The 24,091-nt window shown below is 50.1% G+C and overlaps 1 protein-coding gene across 2 annotated transcripts in view; it reads left to right on the top strand.

Moving 5' to 3' along the window:
* The window catches only part of Rcd6 (Reduction in Cnn dots 6), an 87,257-nt gene extending 63,805 nt beyond the window's left edge, over positions 1 to 23,452 (top strand). Inside the window, exons 3-7 of one of the 2 annotated variants that reach the window (XM_050183368.3) lie at positions 10,281 to 10,369; positions 15,069 to 15,164; positions 16,372 to 16,431; positions 18,455 to 18,541; positions 19,790 to 23,452. In XM_050183368.3, the coding sequence (XP_050039325.1) occupies positions 10,281 to 10,369; positions 15,069 to 15,164; positions 16,372 to 16,431; positions 18,455 to 18,541; positions 19,790 to 20,614 (1,157 nt within the window). In that variant the 3' untranslated portion in view covers positions 20,615 to 23,452. The remainder of the gene's footprint in view (positions 1 to 10,280; positions 10,370 to 15,068; positions 15,165 to 16,371; positions 16,432 to 18,454; positions 18,542 to 19,789) is intronic. The other variant, XM_050183369.3, reaches the window with a different exon arrangement.
* The last annotated feature ends 639 nt before the right edge of the window (positions 23,453 to 24,091 follow it).

Raw genomic sequence — 24,091 nt, 5'->3', positions numbered from 1 at the left:
TTTAATAACGAGCGCCTTTCTCTGCTCCCCCCGTCACGATGTGGGCCTTCGCGTTAGCTCCCAACCTGTTGCGCGGCGCGGCTCTCTTGCGTAGCTTCTTGGAGAGCGTCAAAAGGGCGCCGCGCACGCGTCCGTGGAGAGCGGCCCGCGGCGTCGGAGCGACAGTTGCGTGCAGCGCAGCGAGAATGGAGCGGACTTCGTAGGACATCATTCCTCTACAAAATGAGGCGCAGGTTAAGTTGGCTGGCAACAGATTCCTTAACCGACCCTCGGTTGTGCGTAGCGCGTGCGCTGCATGGATGTGCGCGGGGGATTATATTTTTCTTTTTTGTTATTTTATTTATTTTTATTGTGAGACGCGTGCGGTTGGTAAATCCGATAGTCTTCGAGGCAGAAAGAAGTCAGCACGATGGAGTGGAAGAAAGAAGAGCTCGGTAATGGAAGACAAAAAAATACTAAAATGCTAATGTTGCTGCTGATTAAAAAAACAAAGAGACAGCAGACTTACGCGCGACCTCACATAATAACAACCACATTTACAGCAAAGCTGTTTCTTTCGAGCAGCTAAAATAAAAATTTCTCTTGCCTGTGATCATGTGACATACGTTAAGATATTGCCCGCGTATGACTCGCCCGTCTGAAACCGTGCCCGAATGTTAGGCTTTTGTTACGTTTCGCCTACAACGCGCGGTAATGCCGGCGCGGATGCAACGGACGCCGGGGCTTTGTTCAAAGCGGCGGACATTTTGGCCCGTCCGACGCCGCCGCGACGCCTACCCGCCAAGCGTGTCCAGGCGTGTTTCAGTGCCACGTGTCTTCGTGTGTGCGTGTGTGTGTGTGTGCCCTCGCTTGTCAAAGCGCGGCAGCCGGGGAGCGGAGTTCCCCGAATGAGGAGCCTGGAGGTCTCTCGGCTCAACAGTTCGCGCCGTCGTGTGGGCGGTTGGCGATGCGTCACTACACTCGGTTCAGCAGATCTCTCGGCTCAACCGCTCGCGCCGTCGTGGGCTCCTGCTGCGCCGTCCCGTGACCTTCATCCCGTGACCTTCCCTCCTTCCCTTTTGGACCGCGACGCCGAGGGTATAAGAGCAGCTGCCCCGGACGCCAGAGGAGAGGCTCCGATTTGTACTGTTGAGTTACGTGCTCTCCCGTCTCTCCACTTCGGTCGACCTGACCGGCCGCTCTTTTGCTATGTTAGAATAAACAAGTTGTTCTGTTACCAGTCTTCTCATGCTTTGCCGGGACCTTCGGATGCTTCCAGTGCCCCAGGCCGCCAGGCCAACGCTACCCTTGGGGCTTGCGACCCATTGGCAATAACGGGCGTCAGCACCGAGACCCCAACAACTCGTGCCAGCGGTGCGATTACAACATCTGGTTGCCAGCGGTGAGATCGCGACAACGGAGGCCAGCAGCGAAGAGATGCGGTTGACTGTATGCTGAGCAGCACAACGACCATCCGGGAGCAGCGCAACGAGCCCTGTGTGATGACTGGTTGCCTGCAGCGGAACGACTGCGCTGAAGTCTTGGCTGCAAGGTTTGGTGAGTGCGGGACTTTCTTCTTCTGAGTTTTGCCAGGCTTTTGTTAGTGTTAGAAACAGAGCTGGTAATTGTGGTTGTCGTTGCTACCGGGTTAGTTTGCGGCAAGACAATAGTAGGCAGTAGAGAAAGCAGCATTCAGAGCAGCCATGGATTTGAAGTCGTTGCGCAAACCGAAATTGCTGGAGCTTGCAAGAGAGTTGGGTCTGGATGTCTCAGACAAACTCAGAAAACCAGAACTGCTAAGGGCTATTCTTGAGTTAGAAGCTGAGGATGACGAGCTGTCGGAATGCCTTGAGACCATTGAGGAGAGGGAGACGGCAAAAAGACAGGAGCGTGAACTTAAAGAACAGAAAGAGAAAGATGAGCGCGAACGTAAAGAACAGAAAGAAAAAGAAGAGCGCGAACACGCTTTGGAAATGAAGCGTCTCGAGTTAGAGATGGAACGCGCTCGTAATGGAAGTCAGGCACACGGTGCAGGAGAACGAGTATTGTTCAAAATGACTGACCTGATGCGGCCGTTTAAGCTTGGAGAGGACATTGGTTTGTTCCTGGTTAACTTTGAGCGAACGTGCGAGAAGCAGGGGTTCTCTCGGGAAACGTGGCCACAGCGCTTGCTCACTTTGCTACCCGGCGAGGCGGCCGACGTAGTCGCTCGCTTGGAGAGAGAGGAGGCAGAGGATTTCGACAAAGTGAAATCGAGTCTGCTAAAAAAGTACCGGCTGTCAGCGGAGGCGTTCCGTCGGAAGTTTCGGGAAAATGAGAAAGGCAGAAGTGAGTCATATACAGAGTTTGCGTACAGGCTTATGTCAAACATGCAGGAGTGGCTCAAAGAAGAGAAAGCGTTTGGTGACCACGAGAAAGTTCTGCAGTGTTTCGGGCTAGAACAGTTTTATAGTCGGTTACCTGAGAACGTGCGGTACTGGGTCTTGGATAGGCCAGACGTTAGTACGGTGGCTAGAGCCGCTGAGTTAGCCGAGGAGTTTGTGACGCGTCGGGCTCGTGGAGCTAAGGACGGTCAAAAGGGTGAATTTGGCTCCAAGTTTGAGAGGCCAAAGTTCACGCCCATTAGAGCAAAGGGGGACACACGTAGTGCGGATGCGAGTGAAAGCAGTCCGACCGAACGTAAGGAGACGGCGGCAACCGAAGCCGAACGCAGAAAGCGGTTCGAGATGAGGCAAGCGCGCCTGTGTTATACGTGCCAGAAGCCGGGTCACTTTTCGGCGCAGTGCCCAGAAACAAAACCAAAAGTCGTGTTTTTTTCATTAGGCAGCACTGACGAGAACATGAAGCTTCTCGAGCCTTACATGCGACCTCCTCGTGAACGGGAAAGAGTGCCGAGTGCTTCGCGATTCCGCAGCTACGATGGATGTCGTTCACCCCTCTTACGTAGAACCCGATATGTTCACGGGCGAGTGCGCATGGATCAAGCAAGCAGTGGAAGCTCATAGCGTGTGTCTGCCGGTAGCAAAAGTGCTTATTGAAGGACCTTTCGGAGCACTTGAGACGGAGGCCGCAGTGTCATCTATGCTGCCCCCCCAGTACCCGTACCTATTTTCGAACAGGTCCGATCACCTCCTGCGCGAGAAGGGGCTTTTGTTTGGTGAGGCTAGCGTTCAGGCCTCAACCAGATCGAAGGTTCGGGAGCTCGCTGCAAAGGCGGTAGTTGCGGGACCGACGTTGTCGAACGATGAGAAAGGGTCAGAGGCGCAGCAAGCGGGTAGTCAGAGCACGCCCGAACGGGATAAAATTGAGCCTGTAGCGTTAAAGGCACCAGATACTGGAGAGGAAATTCCCGATGCGGGAAAGTTAGAAGAGCTTCCGGTCGAGCTTCCGGGACTAGGCTCAGTGACGAACAGGAAAGACACCGATCAAGTCATTAGTGACTTAATAAGTAAAGCATCGCTGTCGCCTGAGCAGAAAACCGAACTACACCAGCTCTTACAAGAGTTTCAAGGTCTGTTCTCTGAGAGGCCTGGTAGGACTTCTGTCCTTACTCATGACATAGAACTTACCTCCCCAGAGCCAGTACGATCCAAGGCGTACCGGGTGTCACCCCGCCAGAACGATATTATGGAGGCTGAGGTAAAGAAAATGCTACAGCTCGGTGTTATTGAAGCGGGTGAGAGTGATTATACCTCCCCTTTGATTTTAGTTGAGGTACCGGGCAAGGAACCTCGTCCTTGCGTCGACTACCGCAGGCTTAATTCCATCACTAAGGATCAAATTTATCCGATCCCTAACATCGAGGAGCGCCTTGAGAGAGTGAGTAGCGCTCAGTTTATTTCCACCCTAGATCTTGTCAGGGGTTATTGGCAGGTTCCACTTACAGAAGAGGCTAGTAGGTATGCGGCGTTCATTTCACCAATGGGGACATTCCGTCCTAAAGTTTTGAGTTTTGGTTTGAAGAACGCGCCATACTGCTTTTCAAGCCTCATGGATAAAGTGTTGCGGGGACAGCAAGAATTCGCTTTACCGTATCTAGACGACGTAGCGATATTCTCCGCATCCTGGCCGGAACATATGGCGCACTTGCGGGCAGTGCTAACCCGCCTGCGCGATGCGGGCTTGACAGTCAAGGCTCCCAAGTGCCAGTTAGCACAGGCCGAGGTTGTCTACCTCGGACACGTGATTGGTCGGGGTCGTCGCCGCCCCTCTGAAATAAAAGTGGCCGCTGTGCGAGACTTCCCGCAACCGCGCACGAAGACCGATATTCGGTCGTTCTTAGGTGTCGCCGGCTACTATCAGAGGTACATCCCCAGGTACTCTGATATCGCGGCTCCCTTGACGGATGCTCTAAGAAAGACAGAGCCGCAAACAGTCGTCTGGGATGAGACGAAGGAAAGAGCTTTTAGCGCCCTAAAGAGCGCCCTAACAAGCCAGCCTGTGCTACGATCGCCCGACTACACAAAAGGGTTCGTTGTTCAGTGTGATGCTAGTGAGCGAGGCATGGGCGTTGTACTGTGCCAACGGGAAAATGGAGAAGTAGAACACCCCGTCCTGTATGCTAGTCGTAAGCTGACGAGTCGTGAGCAGGCGTATAGCGCCACCGAGAAAGAGTGTGCGTGTATCGTGTGGGCCGTTCAGAAATTGTCATGTTACCTAGCTGGCTCGAGGTTTATCATTGAAACGGATCACTGCCCTCTCCAATGGCTGCAGACCATCTCTCCCAAAAATGGCCGCCTCCTGCGCTGGAGCCTCGCTTTGCAACAATATTCCTTTGAGGTGCGTTACAAAAAGGGGAGTCTCAACGGTAACGCCGATGGCTTAAGTCGAAGCCCCTAACGTGGGAATCAGCCTCAAAATTGCTTGTTACTGATGTTTTTCTTCCTGAGGCAGGATTTTTAACCTATTGCTTTTGTGTAGTGTTTCAAAGTGATGATGTGCTTTTTAGTGCAATTTTTCCGATTTGTGGACGCGTTCTGAGTGCTGCTAAACTACTGTAAGGAACTAGGCAGCAGTATAAAAGGGGAAAGAGCCTGGCAGGGCTTAGTGAGGGTTGTGCCGTGCTTGCTGACTGAGCGGTTGACTTTTGGCGTGGTTCTAACGCTTGCCGGAAACGAGAACAAAAATGTCAACTCTCCCGAAGTCACTTTGCAGTGTCCTGTGTGCACCTGAACGTGAGAACGAGGCCTTCTCTGTGCGCTGCGCTCAAGAAACGCCCAAGGACGCCCAACTTCGGTTATGAGCATCATCGAGCGACATCCCTCCGGACAGCGGATGCAGTCCCCTGACCTTCGGGATCTCCTTCCCCCGGCGGGGCGGTCTGTTACGTTTCGCCTACAACGCGCGGTAATGCCGGCGCGGATGCAACGGACGCCGGGGCTTTGTTCAAAGCGGCGGACATTTTGGCCCGTCCGACGCCGCCGCGACGCCTACCCGCCAAGCGTGTCCAGGCGTGTTTCAGTGCCACGTGTCTTCGTGTGTGCGTGTGTGTGTGTGTGCCCTCGCTTGTCAAAGCGCGGCAGCCGGGGAGCGGAGTTCCCCGAATGAGGAGCCTGGAGGTCTCTCGGCTCAACAGTTCGCGCCGTCGTGTGGGCGGTTGGCGATGCGTCACTACACTCGGTTCAGCAGATCTCTCGGCTCAACCGCTCGCGCCGTCGTGGGCTCCTGCTGCGCCGTCCCGTGACCTTCATCCCGTGACCTTCCCTCCTTCCCTTTTGGACCGCGACGCCGAGGGTATAAGAGCAGCTGCCCCGGACGCCAGAGGAGAGGCTCCGATTTGTACTGTTGAGTTACGTGCTCTCCCGTCTCTCCACTTCGGTCGACCTGACCGGCCGCTCTTTTGCTATGTTAGAATAAACAAGTTGTTCTGTTACCAGTCTTCTCATGCTTTGCCGGGACCTTCGGATGCTTCCAGTGCCCCAGGCCGCCAGGCCAACGCTACCCTTGGGGCTTGCGACCCATTGGCAATAACGGGCGTCAGCACCGAGGCCCCAACAACTCGTGCCAGCGGTGCGATTACAACACTTTTGAGCTCTTGTCGAGAATTATCGTTTTTTTACAAAGACAGTAATTTATCATTGCACACTCTATTTGGCGAGAACATTGGACCTAATGTTACCCCTATTTTCACGGAATGGTACTGGTGCCACTTATAGTTCCCCCAAGGGCAGCGGTAAAGATATCCGCCGTTCGTAAAACACACATATAATGCTAACGAATACTTGCATACGTAATTTATTGCAAAGCCGGCGATTAACTCACACACTTGTAAATATAATATTGCCTGCATATATCACCCATAATGTACCCGTTAGTTTCACGAAATATGAAGAACGTATCTTGCTTAGTTCACCAATGACATAGGGGAAACCTACTACAAACCTTCTATAACGTATGAAAATGGGTAAAAAAATGCAAGGCCTCAGCAATCATTTTCGGCGTTTCTATATTAAGCAAGAAATGGTCAAGTTTCGCCAAACATTTACGCATAAGTCCATTTCTAGCAAATGTAAGCTCGGTGTAACGTGTAGAATTTTCTTCTGCGATACTAAAGCATAGCATAAGATAGCCGTCATAACGTTTTCAAAAACTTGCGAGAAAAAAAATTTCTTACAAGAGCTATACTTGATCCACACACATTCAACTTCGCACACAATTTTGCAATAGTGTTCCCCGAATTTTAGACAAAATTTGATCTCGATAGCGTTTTGTAGTTGTGCCAGGGCGGCCGGATAAATTTTGCGCCGCTCGTAAAACACACTCATGACGCTTCGGAGCGCTTACATACATAGTTTATTGCAAAGGCCGCAGTTAACGCACAAACTTTGAAATTTCTCTACGCACCACCCCTAACGTGCCCCTCATTTTGACCAAATGTAAACTTGGTGTAACGTAGAATTCTCACGGTAAAATGGGAAACATAGCTGATAACGACTGAATAGCACTATCGAACACTACTTACGAAATATTTTGCAAAGGCTGTATTTGATCCGCACGCATTTAGCCTCCCCATACTACTTGTAATTTGCCATAGTGCACGGTCCCCCCATTTTCGCTAACCTTGATCTTGGTGACAGTTGTACGCGTATTTATGCCAGGGCAGCGGGCTGCGTTTGAAATGCAAACCGTGCATTTCACAGACAGAATGTCAGTAACGAAGAAAAGCATCGAGACACCACACACCACAATATAAGAACTTTCGATGAACAATGAACGTACAAGAACAGACCTTTACAGTCATATAAGCTCTATTTAGCCACGACCCGCCGTGGTTGCTCAGTGGCTGTGGTGTTGGGCTGCTGAGCACGAGGTCGCGGGATCGAATCCCGGCCACGGCGGCCGCATTTCGATGGGGGCGAAATGCGAAAACACCCGTGTACTTAGATTTAGGTGCACGTTAAAGAACCCCAGGTGGTCGAAATTTCCGGAGTCCTCCACTACGGCGTGCGTCATATAACCATAAAGTGGTTTTGGCACGTAAAATCCCATAATTTAATTTTTTTTAATCTATTTAGCCACAAGTGTAGGAAACATCGATGTATATGTCGGAATGAATGTCAATAAATGTCATAAAAAGACCAACATCTTAGTCGTGCCTTCGTCGAGCATGCATCCTTCGTCAAGGCGGGAAATGTCTTGGCGGGATAAGCTCCTTTCGCCGCGCTGTTCCAAACCAAGTAGAAAAAAAAAGTACAGATGTAATCAAGGGCTCATGCGTAGCACCTGTAAGGTCAGGTAAGATCATCTTTAGCAGTGGAGGTCACTAGCCGCTGTCAGAAACACACAACTGTCGTTCATAGATCTGTACCCGATCTTTTGTTAACTGTACGAACCGGTAATTCTAGGGTACAATCGTTTATCCACGCTTGCGTTTTCTCCAAGGTTTCAAGAACACGTGTTTGGAATCGCTAGTTATCCAAACTATAGTAAAAAAAAATACACGTTTGACACAGCGCAAGCCAATCTCGTCAATGTGTACTCTCGAAGCCTGGGGTGAATGCTCTGGAGGCGCTTTGTTTATATTACAAGTGTAGAAAAATGGGAAAGTGGGCTACATCAAGGCAGAGCACCTCAAAACGTATGCAACTAGAGGCTGACGCTACCCATTTCTCCATGTCAACGCACACACATACAACAGACACAAACATGTCCAAGCCTACATGAAGAAGCGTAAATGTTATGCGGAAAGCAAATAAAGCTAAGCAGAGAAGTATTATATAGATACAGAAATATTGTTCTTATTGGCGCATTGTGAACGAGGGATCTGCATACATATTGAGAAAAAACCAGTGCGTATTTTTGACATTGATCAGTGACATGTTTAGTTAATAACTGAGGGAAACATGGAAACAACGACGCCACCCTGCGCCCAAAATTGACTTTCTCATTAGTCTTACAGCTGCAGGTGAGCGAATCTATGAGCGAATCAAACAGTCCGTTACGACTTCAAGCTTGAAAAGCAGTGGCACACAGAAGTTTGATAAGTGCGGTGCACTATGTGTCTCTATCTTTCTATATAATTTAGCTCTGGACATGCCAGCGCCGACCTGTTACGTCACAAAGAACGCCCAACCGCGCCCTATAAAATGTTTCAAATTTTAGCAGAGAATCTGCGGTGTATTCGCTTATCTTACACTGGTACTCTATGTTCCAGAAGGGTCGAGACAAAAGGATGAAATGATGATGCGTGCAGATACGGATTCAGCGTTTCTGTTCGTGGCAGGCGTTGAAACCATTTCGGCCAGATATGTATACAGCGTTTGCGCTTTGTATACTCGTCGGGCTAATCGGTCGCCGAGTGGAGCAGCCCCCGAAGCCCGTTGAATGGTTAGCAGGCCTATACATATGGGAGCCGCTTCTATAGAACGACGCACGCATTCGCTGGTGCAGAGAGAGAGATGAGCTGGCTGACGACGCGCAGAGGGGTCAGCGCGGGGCCGCTCTCGACGTGAGCGCGCGCTCTGTAAGCAGGTGGCGATCGTGCACGGTCACCATCACGGTCACCGCCGACGGGAGCACGTGCGCTACGCTGAAAGGTGCCGCGTGCAGAATGGAGCGTGCGATCGGCGGCGAGAACCGTCTCCGCGAAGTATAGAGGCATGTTGCTCGTCGCGTATAGCAGTCCATGGCGCGCACGAAGATCGAGGTATAGTATAGGTATACTGGGCTCGTATATAGCGCAAATTGAAGCGCGAGCAGTTAACGAAAGCTAACTAGAACACGTGGACATAATTACGGGAGAGTACGAGGGAAGAACCCCTCCTTGTAGCCTGTTTCTAAGCCACCGTGTAGTCCGAAGTGTACATTCTGGAGCCTGCTTTAGGGCACTGTTACAAATTGAGACGAGCAAGAAAACGCAGTGCAACGTGCGCTAGAGAGAGAGAGAGAATAGTAAAGCCTGCTGACCGCACCGTAGCTCGCTGCTGACACCTGACCATCGGTCACTCTCGATTTATTCGCGTTTGAATTTGTGCTGACAATTCATATACAGAGCAGTTCATTTACGCTAGGGTGGCTCGGCTGATCGTTAAATTGACGAAGGTGGCCCGACAATGGCAAGCACTTTTTTGCGAACAGAAAGGTTGGTGAGCTTATACTACTGGTGTTCTAGGGTTCGCAGAGTTGGCAGAAACATTGATCTGTGAGCCAAAGTCGATCCGCGCGAAATGCCCGGTTATATCCGGATACCCAGTTATAGGCAACTATATGGTTCTTTGTGATAACTTGCCACTTTCTCAAGCCTTTTGTCACGAACATGAACAGCAACGGAATTAATGTCAACTCAGATGCGAGTGAACCTTGTCATCGAGAATGTATCTCCAGCTCTGGGAATTGAGCCAGATAAGCAGTTTCCACGTTTATCATCGTCGTCATCATTGTTAACAGCCCATTTTACGTTCCCCGCAAAAAGAATTCCTGTCCCATAGATCTACATACAATTATACCCCTGTCTTGCGCCAGCTGACAACATCATAATTTCATCATTTCATCACATCACCTATAGTTGGCCTTCTCTGCTGTCTTCCTTCCCTTGGCGCCCGTTTTGCGACTCTCATAAACCAACGGTTATCTGCTCTGTGCATTACATGGCCTGGCTTACTTCTCTTCTTGCTTTTCTAGTCAAGTCACTCAACTAGAATATCGCGTTACAATGTTATTAATCAACAGCAACGCACAGTAACACATATCAGTTCTTGAGATTGCACTGCGTATGTTATGTCAATGTTTTCGCGCGCTTTGTTTAACAGCCAACGCGTCCTGACGTTGCAGTGACCACTGGCTTGTCTCATTGTTCTCTTTAGTCCAGCTGCCCGTTCCGGCTTATGTGCTGGCCGCCGGCTACTTCTCCATCTTCCTGGTCTCCCTGTTCTTGCTGGCAGGTCTCTTCCTGGTGAGTATACGCTGCGAGCAGCAGATGCTCGGCAGCCACCGCACTGCTCTGCCGGAACTGCCGGTATTTTCTTTCTTTTTTTTTTTTTTTTTTGTTGCCCACTCACTCGCTTGCTTCAGCCGCATTGTTCGCTGTAAAGAAGAAAAATAAAGCACGAAATACAGCACAACACTCAAACGACAGCAAATGAAGCGCGTCACTAGACGTCCAACAAACTAGTGACACTGAGGAAAACAAGGAAGAGTTGTGAAAAGTACGGTGTATCTTTCCGTATACACCAGGGAACGAATTCACAAAGCTTTTTGCTCGTAAGAATTATTTGCCGTTCACCGGCCGTCTTCGCTAATGACAGGTCAAGCGCCCCATGATGGCTGGAATTTTCTCTTACGAACAATCTCATCGTAAGAGTGTGTGTGTGTGTGTGTGTGTGTGTGTGTGTGTGTGTGTGTGTGTGTGCGCGCGCGCGGAGGGGTGGGGGTAAGGTTCAGCATGGTGGTATGAGTGGGACAAAATTAGGTGTGCGACAGCTCTTAAGCGGCAATTTTTGTTTATATGGTGCGTAAACAGTGTATCTGTGCTACTTTTCCTTAAAGCGTGTCACAGAATACTGCTGTTAAACGTTTGCTTACGGAACCCTCGAAACAACTAAAATTCGCGGTGCATACAACTAAATCTCAGAGACGAGGCTATGTGAATACCAGAAGTGTGAAACATACTTTCAAGCGTAGGTGGCCACAACGCAGAGAGTATAAAACGTTAATCGCGAACCCTGGTTTACAAGAGTTGTAAAGCAGCGATCCGTTATGAAGAATAACTGTTTTATGTTACAGCTGTCCGCATTAAAACGCAAAGAGCCTAAGCATTCAACACGAACTAGTTTGAAATGGTTTGTACCTAAGAACCGTACTAATAATGGTTGTCAAATGTTGTGCTACACTCTACCGCATTTATTAAACAGAGAATCTCAATGGATGCACGCATAGCTACACAATGCAAACTTTGTTATCTTGTGTCTATTATCTTGTGTTTGTTATCTGAAAATGTTTTCACGCTGTTTCTTTGCATGTACTCGTGTACCACTGCCAAGCCTCTGTAGAGTGCGTCGGCCTCGTCAAGCCTTCTCATTGGCTTTTTGCCGGCGCACCCAACATCCGAATGATGTTAAATAAACATATTGTATTGTATTGTATTTTTTTTATCTTTAGTTTGATAAATATATCACACAAGATGTACAGATGGTGCACTCTTAAAGGGAGCATCTGACCGGCAGTGAATCGAATGCAACTGCAACATTCCTTCAACTTCATCAAAAATGGATGGCTGACATGTCGTGTTAGGCAGACTGAGATATCTGGGCTTTGGAGGAGAACTTACGTCACAGTTTCGACTTTTCATCTTTTTTCCGCTAAATAAAGGCCCTAGTCGTCGAAACACTGGAAAGGAATACTGGAAATCCTCAGAGCGTCCTAAATAATCTACTATGATATCTTTTCTACGCACTAGGATCCGTATTCACGAAAACCTCTTACGCTAGCGCAACCAGGAATTTCGGACTTTCCCCCTGCGACTAGCCTGTCTCAATGGGCAGCATATTGAAAAACGATATTTCAAAAGGCCGCCCGAATTTCAACAACATACAGTTAGCGACGTCGAGAGAGTACACCCTTGTAATAACATGCGTGTTTTCAGAATTTATCCGTAAATTTCCTGCTGCGATATAGCAGTGTTTCAACCCTGACCAAAATTTTGCTGTAACACAGCAGACTTTACGACTTAGGGCCGTGAATACGCATGTTAATAAGATGGCGTATCCTCTCGACGTTGATAAATGAAAGTTGTTGAAATTCGGGCGGCCTTCTGAAATATATTTCTTTTCTTCAATCCTGCCCATTGATTTGCGCTGGTTCACTGCGGTGAAGTTTGACAGGTGGCCGAAGGGGCATATGTCCGAAATTCCTGGACATGAATTTTAGGAAAGAGAAAATTTCAACCAATCCTGATGTTGGGCAGTACTATTGGCGAAGACGGCCGGCCAATGGCAAACAGCCCTTGCGAACTAAAAGCTTCGTGAATTCGGCCCCAGTTTCGATATCGTTTCCCAGGAGGTGTATGTGACATGACGTCAGGACGCACAAAGTCGTCACGTGGGAGTAGACTATTGTGAATTTTGTAACAATGGTCTTTTGTCACATTGGTCACTCGCTCGGTCGTCTGTTATGCTGCTACTCGTTGCGCGGCCCATAGCCTCCTGGATCGGGCGGCGCGCGCAACCCGATCTCAGAGTCCATGCGCGGCTCGGTGAGATGACGACGGTATCCGCTGTGAGAGCCTGCTGCTGTCGTAGTAAAAGATTTCAAAGCCGAAATAATAACTGAAGTTTGCACTTTTCTTTCTTTTTTGTTTTTGTTACGACATTCGTGCGCGCGCTGTGATGCGAGGGACTGTGATTATACGTTCGCTATTTGCGCGAGACGTTCATATTTAAGCGATGCTCCGGTATAGCTCCTGAGAACGAAAAAAAAGCAAAACAAAAATAAACAATGCACTTTTAAAGGTCACTACACTTCAGCAAGTTAGAGAACAAAGTAAATAGCTTTTGTTGCGTTATGAGAAGGCTTATGACATCCCGGAAAGGCTTATCCTGTTTACCAGAACAGTGCTATAAGAAGGTGAGCGTAACACAAGCCGGTTCCCGCCGGAACCGGCTTGTGGCACGTCCGCAGTAGCGGAGAGCGCGGTAGACAGCGTATATTTGTGATGACGCAGTGTAGAGGAAGAGCTGCCTCGCTGGAGGAAAGACAGATTTCAACAACGGAAAAGAAGAAAAGCTAGCAGACAGGATAGGCGAGAAAGCCAGACGACAGGCATGCATGCATAAGCGCTCCCACCGCGCAGGCATTCGCAAACGTACACGCGTTCGCGGAACGAATTCCACGAAAGAAGTAGCAAACAACAAAAAAAGGAAGAGGAGGGGAAAGGGGAGTGGAGCAATACCACGAGTTTGCGGACACGCGTGTAATCCTATCGGCGAGCGTTTCCCGAACCTCAAAGCCAGTTTCGCCGCATCGGTAATGAAGAAATATACAACGCGACAAAGGGCAACAAAGTGTCGAAAAGAAAAGTGGTGCGGGCTGCCCGCAGAACGCGACGAAAGGAAAGCGCGCGGATGCGCGTACGGCATCGGGCGCGCTTGACGCCGCTGCGCGCTTTGGATGACTGACTGCCTCTCCGCGCACATGCAGACAGCCTGCAGCGTCTGGCACGCCGATCCGTTTTTCCGCAGGACCTCCCGTGCGAGGCGGGGAACACGTGTTGCGTGCATGTGCACGTGTGGGCTCGTGTGCGTGCGCGTGTTTGTATGCAAACTGCGGGGAGCGTTCAGAAAACTGTCGGCGCGTTTCTCACGGTCCCCGCTCTCGCGCTTCTGTCGGCGGCTTCACGGTCTCGTGCCGTTGCGTGTCCAGAGACGAAGAACGCTGGCAGCGGGATCGGCATGAATGCCCGACGCCTAAGCGGTTCATTTGCAGTTTCCGCGCGTGCTCATCGAAAGTGATCACTGCACTAGGGGAGCTTCTGGTGGGGCGCGCTATAGAACAGACGTTGTGGACAGGCACGTACTTGGCCAGCGTTCTTCTGCATGGTGCTCGCACGACGCTTCTTGTAAGGATGTAGGTAGCGAGCCCCAGCGCAAAACACTCTGTGCAGCAAAGTGAATGACGGCATCAGCTCGCGCGAAACAAAAATTGGCGAAACTGGGCGACAGGTGCAAGGAGGCACATGATAAAGGAGACGTTGTACTTCGGTGTGCAGTATACCCGCATTACTTAGGGCTGCATGCGTTTATTTGGTGTCCCTTTTTTTCATTCTTTTACTACATATGCCTTGCGGCGTAGGCGCGCGCAGGGCTTTCTATTAGGGGGGGCTAGACTGTCTTGCAACGCCCCTTCCCCCCGCCCTCCCATCCATCAAACCAGACTTCAACCTTTCCCTAAAAGGGAAACGACGGGGACGTCTCAGGTGTTAGAGGTGTTACCTTCTTACGCCCACTTTCTTTGCGCGACAATAGATATAGGATGCTTTCTAAAGTGCTACACAAAAATAAGGCCTCTTTCTATTCACAATCTCTGTCTCTCTATCTTGTTAGATATATTTAGTTAGGGGATCAGGTGGAAACGTTACTGCTCCATGCTGCACTTCACTTCTGGAAAGTTCTATGGGCCCGCTGGGCGTATGCTCCTCCCAGCCCGCCTAGCAATAAAGACGCGCATATATGCTGTATATCTGTGTATATCGTTGTACCACCTAGGCTTCTGCAGTGCATGTTCTCTTTTTTTTTTCTGCTTCACCGCAAGGCCTGACCCGGAGTGTTCCTGGGGAACGGAGCGACCCGTTGCACAGCTCCGCATAGGGGGGGGAGGCATATAGAAAGCGGCCGCAGACCAATCAGTAGTGACACTTCGTTGCTGACAATTTGTTTTATTGCATCACATTCATCTCGAGGTTATACGGAATTTCACATTCGTGGCTGGACGAAGCATATTACACCATAGCGAGCCCTCTTGGAACGTATACGGTAAAGAACCGCTTCTGATCGCCTTGGCGTGCACTGCGAGTTTCGGATGCCCGCAGGATGTTCGCATCGTGTCGCTGCTGTACTGCTGCGCCACCTTTCTTGACTCTCCTCCCGCTGGGTTTGCAGAGGAAATCCAACTACCTGCTCGGCTGGCTGTTCGTGTCCGTGCTGTTCTTCTTTCCCGAGTGTGGACTGGCGCTCTTCATGAGTCTGCAGTACTGGGTGAGTATATACATAACACTCCAGTGCGGTCTCGTTCTGTAATGCCCCTCCATTTATATATATATATATATATATATATATATATATATATATATATATATGTGTGTGTGTGTGTGTGTGTGTGTGTGTGTGTGTGTGTGTGTGTGTGTGTGTGTGTGTGTGTGTGTGTGTGTGTGTGTGTGTGTGTGTGTGTTGGAGACGGCGGTCCTTTATGACGCCAGCGTGTCGGCGCGAGTGCTTGTAAATCGTGGTGGTGTATGTCCACTAGACCTGCGTGAATGACGGACAGAGTCAATTGGGTGCCCCTTTTGTCATCGCTGTCGTATCATGCGCTCGCACTCGACATTCTCAAATCGGCTAAAATATTTACAAAAAGCGTAGTGGACATGCTGTAATAGCGTTTTCGTGTAGGAAGATTTCATGCGTAAAGTACTGCGGGGAACTAACCGGGGACAAAGAATTCATGTTAGACAAAGTTAGGCGTGCAGATACGGACACACGAAGAGGCAGCGCAGTTAGGTTTTGTATCTACCTGCCTTTCCGCCACTGTGGGACCATTCAGTTGATACTCGGCATTTGTGCTGTCTGTCTCCTCTTCTCGTGTCCGTGTCTGCACCCCTATAGCTTTTCCTAACGCGAATCTCTGCCAACCAGCTCAATTTCCTGTCGTTCTAAACTAGAAATAACGCGCCAGCGAAGTTAGGTGTAAGCGTGAGTAAAAATAGATAAATATAGGAACTGGCTGAGAGGCGGAGCGTGCTGCAGAAGCTGCTTCCAAGTTTCAATCAGTGGGACGCGAACGAAGGTTATACACGTGTTCGTTGCTGGGCAGCTGCCACTTGGGGAAGAAGAGGCGAGGGAGGGTGGGTTGCTTGAGTTCTTCATTCTGTAGAAACGACCGTAATCATCGCTCTTTAATAGTATGTCTCGCGCTGCACACTTTCTCTGGTAATCGCTTTATTTTTTTTTTCATCCTATAGCTCGCCTGTAAGAATGGTAGATGTCGACTCTTTCGGATTCGGATTGCTCCCCGCCCTTTCGGAGAGGAAAGTGCCGCAGTTTTCAACTTCCTTTTTACTTCGTCAGCCTGTATCTCTCTCTGCGAAGCTGGCATCGCGCAAACACGCAACCATCGTCTGTCGCCGCGTGTGTTTGCCGTCCAGTGCCCCCTAATCTCGGTGTCCACTCTTGTATGATGCTTGCGCAGAAACTGGACAGCAAGGGCATCGCGGAGCTGGCCTTCTACATCGTCCGCGCAGTGGTGAACGTAAGTCAAAAGCGCTTCACTTATACTCGTTCTGCCTCGGTGTCCTTTACTGCGCGCCTCGCAAAAAAAAAAAAAAAAAAAAAAAAGCTTGAGAAGCTATTCATTCGAACCTACCAGTTAGCCACTCCACCCGCACCGTGCACGCTGTGTTTTCGCCGTAGTTCCGTGCAACTTCCGTGAAACAGTCTCTGAGCCAAGCGGCAGCGGCAAAACAAAACACAAAAGCACCTCACAGAGCTTTCTTTGATGGCTTACGTGTCCAGTCCACACATCGACGTCCCACCAAGTCCGAATAGCTCAGAGGTATACACAGCACGATATAGGCGGTGCGGTATTAAGCGGTCAAGAACGAGGCCCACACTTGCTGCCTTGAGAGCCACGCCCGCAGCAAGGACAGGTTCCGGGCGAGCTTTGGACTGCGTTCGTCTCTCTCCAGAACGCACGCTTACAGCACGCAACTGTGCAGCCAGGATCAGCAGCGCGCCTGAACAGTATAATCCCGTCGACCCGTCGTCGTCGAGGGGAGGGAGGCGGCCGCGCGACGTCCGGCGCTTTCGAGCGGCTTCTAAAATAACATCTAGCTGCGCGTTGTGTGACCGCGGTGTCTTCAAGAGGCGAGCACGGACGGGAACAGGCCTCATGGTTCGCTCGGGACGGGAGGTTGAGCGCGCAATTTGCGGCGCCGCACAGAAGCGCGAACGGGTTCGCCGTCAGTCTCAGGGAGCGCGCCGGTATTATTGCCCACCCTGGCTGGCCGTTTCACAGTCCGCTGCGTCCCGCCGTGGCCTCATTGGTCCGACAAAGCGTGAAATTCGCCTCTTCCCGGGCCGACGAGGAAACGGCATGGTCGCGAAGAGACGCGGGGCGAGCGCCGCATGCCACGGAGCGATGTCTGTATGGCGGCGGGCTTGCCGCTGTGAGCCTGTGTCGCGCCTTTCTTCTTTTTTTCGTACTTCAACGTCGGTGTCTCGTTCGGCACTGTCTCGAAATAGCGCAGTTGCAAGCGATACGTCGCAGACACCGTTTGCTTTAAAACGGTGGTACAGCATATCAGTCTTTACGAAACAGCTGTCGACGCGAGTCTACTATATGCGTGCGTGTCCTCCCTGCCAACTGCGTCAGCCTTTATGAGTCGGAAAAACAAAGGAACAAAAACGGGGGGCCGTTTCGTTTAAGCTTAACGGTGAACCAAAAAGATACGAATAGAGAGTGGAGTAACGTAAGATAGCAGCGAACGCTCGTACCTTTTCACGGCGCTCTCTGTTCAGCGTTTTATACGTATACCAAATTGTATACGTTATACTTGTGGAACCTCGCTAAGCATGGAAACTGAAGTTATCGCTGGCATCGGCACCGAAACCTGTACTCTCTTCGCTAAAAATTCGACTGTTCCCCAAAGCTTACGCTGATGTGTGTGCCATAATTCAGGGTGTCGAACCGGAACGGAACCCGAATTTTCGCCCGGAACCGAACGCGTATTTCTTCCGCCATTTTGGAACTGAAACCGAACCGGAAAGAATCGAAGGAACGGTTCCCGACCCGGTTTCGGCGAACGGAGATTTCGAGCAGAGCAGTCTGCATGGTAAAGAGCGAACTATATTTGCTCGAAACATTCTTGAGAAAAAACGGGAGACGCCGCCGAGACGTAATGCGGCAGCATCGTCCGCCCACCCACTGTACATCCTGGCCATATTTCAGCTCGCACCGAGCTGAATGCTATAAGAGCTAAGTCACAGCGAAGATTCCCGTACTGTATGCATACATTCCACGTGACACCGCTGTCAAGCGTCATTACGTGGTAGCTGTTCTGTGATCGTTTGTGCGGAAGCAGGTTGTCAAAATATGAATTTAAGAAAAAATATATAAATTTGGAAGGGACAGGAGAGGAAGTATTCGAAGTCTTTCGCGCCGTAATGCCGTGCGGTAATGTATCTATCTTCTTTGGTGTCGCTTGCATTCGCGAAATGCCCGCTCGGCAGAGGTGTTTGTACTCATCTTCCCCTTTGGTGTGTGTCGCACGCAGGTGGTGTGCATCGTGTGCGTGCAGTCGCTGTACACGCAGTGGAAGCAGGAGAAAGCCGTCATGCGTCGCCTGCAGAACCTGAACGTGGTCGGAACGCCTCCTTGCACTCTCATTACAAGCCTCCCTTTCCTGCATGCCCGCGCTTGTTATGGGTTGTCCTCGTAGCAAAAAAAAAAAAAAAAAAAATGAGAGGGAGAGAGAGAAAAAAATACGCAGTCAGAAGTGTCACGCAAGCTCACTTCTGCCTCTATTTCTCATACAGGTTGTTTCAGCGAACACTTTCAAAAATCTTTAAAGGCTGCCTGTGGCAGATATCACAATGCTAGTCCATGAGCTGGTCTATTCGAAGCGGCGGACAATACTTGCACAAGAAATTGAGATGCAAACTCGACTAATTAATAAAAATTCACTAATTAAGTTTTAACGAATTTCATTATGGCCCATATTGCAATTTACAGATTCTAGCCGGGAAGATCGCAAGGCGGATCCACTTGGAACGAATATTCAAGATGACGTCAGTTTGGAGCTATAAATTCCCAAACTTTACGGAGAAATGCGTTGGCGTTCCAGTTAATTTGTGAAAAAAACGTCGTTTCATGCACTGAAGCATACAAGTAACTGAACGCCAACGCATTTCTCCGCAAAGTTTGGGAATTTATTTCTCGAAACTGGTGTCGTCGTGAGAATTCGTTCGAAGTGCATCCGCCTTGCGAAGTCCACTGCTAGAATTTGTAAATTGCAATATAGGTTATACGATAATTGGCTAAAAGTTAATTAGTGATTTCTTGTTAATAATCGATTTCGCATTTCAATTTTTTTATGCAAGTTGTGTCCGCCGCTTCGAGTAGACCGGCTCATCAACTATAATTGAGCTATCTGCCACAGGCAACGCTTAAAAAATTTTGAAAGTGTTCGCTGAAACACCCTGTATAATGCTGTGGGTGCCAGAAAAGCTCCACAACCTCTGTACGGCTACGCTCTAACGACCTTTCCATGTGGCTTAACCTGCGTGCATGTGTGTTTTTAATGTGATCTGATCTAATAACGGCGTAAAACTGCTGATAAGTCGCGGAAATTTTAAAATTATTGCGGCACCTATGCCACAAAATGATATTAAGCGCTATTATAAGCTCATTTCGAAGTGAAGTTCGCGGTGATCTCTACGCTCACGCTCCTTGAATCTGCATGTAGTATACCAGAACACTGGTATCGTCGTGTAAAGAAAAGAAAGAAAGAAAGAAAGAATTGTGCATATAGGTATCGACAAAGCATGGCTTCTGTTTCGCCTTCGAGAGGGTTACTCGTAACTCTGGATTCTCCCAATGTCTTCCGCAGGTCACCTCGTACCGGGACCTGGTGCCCAGCAAGAGCAACGGCTCGGCGGGTCCCAGCGGCTCCGCGAGCAACGGCGTGGCCAGCGGCAGCGCGAGCCCGGGCATCCATCGCGCCAACGGCAACGCCGGCGGAGGCTCCCTCTCCTCGAGGACCCGGTACGCGACGGCCGCCGACAGCGAGCCCACGTACATCGTGGCGCACAACTCGGCGCTCAAGCGGAGCACCTCGTCCGTGTCCGGGATCATGGTACGCGCCGTGGGCGGCGGCGGGCAGCACCACCACCAGCAGGGCGTCTACAACGCCGCCTTCAACGGAAGCCTCAACGGCTGCGTGCTGGGACCCTCGGGCGTAGACTTCTACGCGCCCAACCCGGCCCTGTGGGCCGGTCCGAGTCCCAGGTCGGAGTTCGACGCCTCCTCGTTCGCCGACCTCGTAGCCCGCGGCGGCTTGCACGCCAATGGCGGAGGAGGAGGAGGACTGCTCAACGGCTACCGCAGCATGTCCCGCTCCACGTCGGAGCTGAACCGGGGAGAGCCCTGGACGACGAACGGTTCGGCCGGTGCGGCCGCTGTTTCGCATTCGCCGGTGGCGAGCCCAGGGGGCCCCGTGGACTATGCGACGCAGAGCCTCGACCGACCCAAGTTTCGGCGCCACGGCGGTCGCAACAACCGCTGGGAAGTGCTGGACGTACGGGGCTTCGGAGACGTCACCCTGGAGCGGCTCCCCGAGAGGCCCTTCCAGTACCTCAACAGGCCGGGCTCCGTGGTGCGCGGCAACGAGTCGGACACCAGCTCCAGTCACAGCATCAGGGACATCGCGCTGTGACGAGGACGGTGGTGATGACGACTGGCCGATAACCAAGCATGCGTTCGTGCGCGTGCAGAGGCGCGTGGATGTGTGTGTTTTGGCGGCGCCGGCTGCTCCATCAGTGCGCAATGCGCCTTGTTGCGCGTGTTGACCGTTGGGCGCCGCTCGATGAGCTGCGGTGGCGCAGAACCTCGGCGTGTTCTGTGTCTTCAGGAAATGTGGTGTGCACGGTGTCGTATACGTGTGACAGCTGTTTCGCGGGGTCACATCTGACTGTCAAGATGTAGCCGCAACAGCGAAGCATGCGCGTGCATTCGACGAGCATTAAGCATGCGTGCCGTCACTTCCGCGAGGTATAGTTTCGGAGTGTATATGCGAGCTTATTCGAGTCATCATTGAGGATATGAACGGAAGCAAGTAACACGTACGCTCTTCCGCTTTCCCACGTGTTGTTCGCTCAACTTCGAGTGGCATGTTATAAAACATCGCAACGTAAGGAATACATTCTCGCCTGGGACCACCTTACAAACCTCAAAGTGCTCTTTCCCGAAGCCGCGGTCAGCCTATACGGCCGTGGCGCAGTCGCGTTCACTGCAGTGAGCTTGACGCCGTCATCAGGATGCGCTGGGCGACGGTGATCTCCGCATTTTAAGTGCCTGCTTCCATGGCCTGGCGTTGGTGCAAAAACTTTATCTATAGAGAGACGCTTGCGAGCAAACAGGAAAGAAGGAAACAAATTTTGTCTTTTTTTCACATGCCCACACGCAGCTCATTTTATGCCAAACTTACACAATTCCATCCTCACAAGGAACCTGGTCCTGGCAGGGTTGCGAGAACAATGGCTTTCGTCAAGGTGGAACCACTTGCGCAGCTATAGTTTAACACCTTGCAATAAAAAATAGATAATTGAATAAACGCTATTTTTATGGTTGCGCATATTGCGTTGCTTTCATACAATCAGCCAATGCGTGCGGTTTTCAAGGTTTGTTAACCATTGACGAGACCAGTGGCTTGTCAGTGACACGGTGTTGGTGCCGCTCAAAGATATAGTTAACTCAACAGCTCCAAAGTCGCTGCCAGCCTTAGGCATTCATTACTTGGTATACAGTATTTAGCTGGCTTGCCAGGCAAACGATAGGAAGTTCTAGAAGTAGCATCCTCAAGCAGCTTTGCGTATACCCGAAAATTCAAACAACTTTGTGCGCCTTTTGGGTTCCTTCATATTCCTCTTTGCATTCTTTTGCGTACCTCGGCCGATAGCGTCACACAACTTTGGGTCCATTATTTCTAAAATTCTGCAATTTGTGTACATTTAGCGCCAATGTGGGCCCGCTACAATTCAAAGTCGTCCATGCGCATTTTCTCAAGTACCTGCAAACCCCGTGTTGCATTTTTACCTCGACTCTATAGATAGCGGTGACTCAACACACACCCGTCTGAGAAGAGAAGCGCTATGACGGGCTTAACGTATTTTTCAGCAGGTGACCCAAGCGACACGTCTCTAGACCGATTGGCCCGAGTGAATATCAGCGTATGGGCCGACTACCTTAACGCTTCCAACGCTGCTTAACAAGAAAGGACTGACAAGCACGCGGCATGCATGTCGTGCCTGAAAAGTAAGGATTTACTCCACTAGATGGACAGGATTATAAGAGATGCTGCTTCTTTAATTCGCCATTGTTGTGCTTGCATGGTTGCCAACTGGCTGTATATAGATACATGGCTAGATATAGCGATAGAGACACTACAGCGGCCTGCAGCTCAGCAACGATATTGCGTGCTCTAAATACCGACAAGGGAGCCGTATATTCGTCGTAAGTTTGTTTCGATGTCCCATTAATGCAAGCTCGCAGTGGCGCGCAGATCCATGAAAACAGCGCGCGTGTAGGGCAAGCCTTCTCCAAGAATTTCACATAAATTGGCTTGCCATGTCGTCGAAGTTTCGGTGTGCGTATTGCCAGGAAAACACCTTAAAGGGGCACCAAAGAGAATAGTTAGTTTAGCTGTAATAATAAATTACCCTCCCACAATAAACAAAAGAGCCACTCTTACCGTGATAGGAGGCTTGCCAAGCCAGAACAGACGAAAAAACCAAAGATGGGTGGCCGAACCCGCCTTGTAAGCTTCCGCAACAATTTCGCCATGACGTCACGGATTTGGACGGCGTAGATCTGCTTAGGCCTAGTTAATTTTTTTTTAATTATTGATAAAGACGGACAGCGTTGTATTCTAAAGAAGCCAAGAGTCAACTTAGCTAGTTTACAGAACTTTTACTACACCCACAGCGGCCCATATACGAATATATAAGCCGCGTTTACATGAATGCGACGGTATGGCGCGCGACTCCTTTCTTCTTTTTTTTTTCATAGCGGTTTTATCGCATATACACTATATGCGACAGCGCTTACACGTGGCGCATTGCCCTTCGTCCGAAACAAGCTGGAACGAGTTTCCGGTGACTTTGCGCTTTCCGCCTGTGACTGGAGGAGAGCCCCATGGCAGCGGCAGCCGTCGCTCTCCCTGTGTGCGATGCGCCAGCATTTGCATGCACCGCGGGCGAAACGATTTCGCAGATTGTACACCCTCTCCAGTCGCGTCAACGCGACTAGCCTACCTAGCGCATTAGCGCCGCTTACATGAAAATGCGATGCGCTAGAAATTCAGTGTGACGTTTGCGCCACGTTACGCATTCACTTAAACGCAGCTGTATATACTTTGAAATCCGTGACGTCGCGCTTGGCGTAGCGGCGCAAAAAAAAAAAAAAAATCATAACAGTGATAATCTGAGTTTGATTTTTGTTTTTCTTCTAGTGGTCCACCTCCTGCTGTGAAATTAAAGAAAATGTAGCGTTGAAAGAGTTTTGTCGGTGTATATATTTAAGCTTATTGAGCTTATCTCTTTAATGTCCCTTTAAACATCGCCAAGAAACGATATATATTGTGTATAGATACTTCGCGATTCTGTACATATAACACATGTGGTTTGTCGCGGGCTCTGTTCGCAACATGGCGACACAGGCGGCGTTGTGAGCGTTTTTAGTTTAACCATGTGCGTGTGTGCGTGTGTGCCAATGACGCGTATTGTATAGCATAATGACGCGCGCGCGCTCACGCCTTCGAGGCAGCAAAGAAACTTCTCTTGTCTACTTGTCACCTTATACACTTGCCATCGTATAATTCTCCCTCACTGTTTGACTTGTGTCCGGTGGCCGACCGAACTTCGTTACATTTGCACTTCTTGCCTCTCTCTTTCTTTTCATTTTCTTCCTTTCTTTCTTTTTCTTTCTCTCTTTTCGTCTCGTCTTCACTCTGATGAGAAGTCATGCGGCAGTGCAGTGAAAGCTCACATTTACGAAATACAGTCGAACCTCGATTTAACAAAACACAATTTTGCGGAATTTTCGATTTAACGAAGGGCTGCTTTCTATTTTCCGGCGCATACTCGTAGAGCCTAATGTGTTGCGAACCTCGGAACAACGAAGTGAACTCAACGCC

This window comes from Dermacentor andersoni, chromosome 4, assembly GCF_023375885.2.
Source record: "Dermacentor andersoni chromosome 4, qqDerAnde1_hic_scaffold, whole genome shotgun sequence".
In the NCBI taxonomy this organism is placed as follows: domain Eukaryota; kingdom Metazoa; phylum Arthropoda; class Arachnida; order Ixodida; family Ixodidae; genus Dermacentor; species Dermacentor andersoni.
This window is presented reverse-complemented; position numbering and strand designations above follow the sequence as displayed.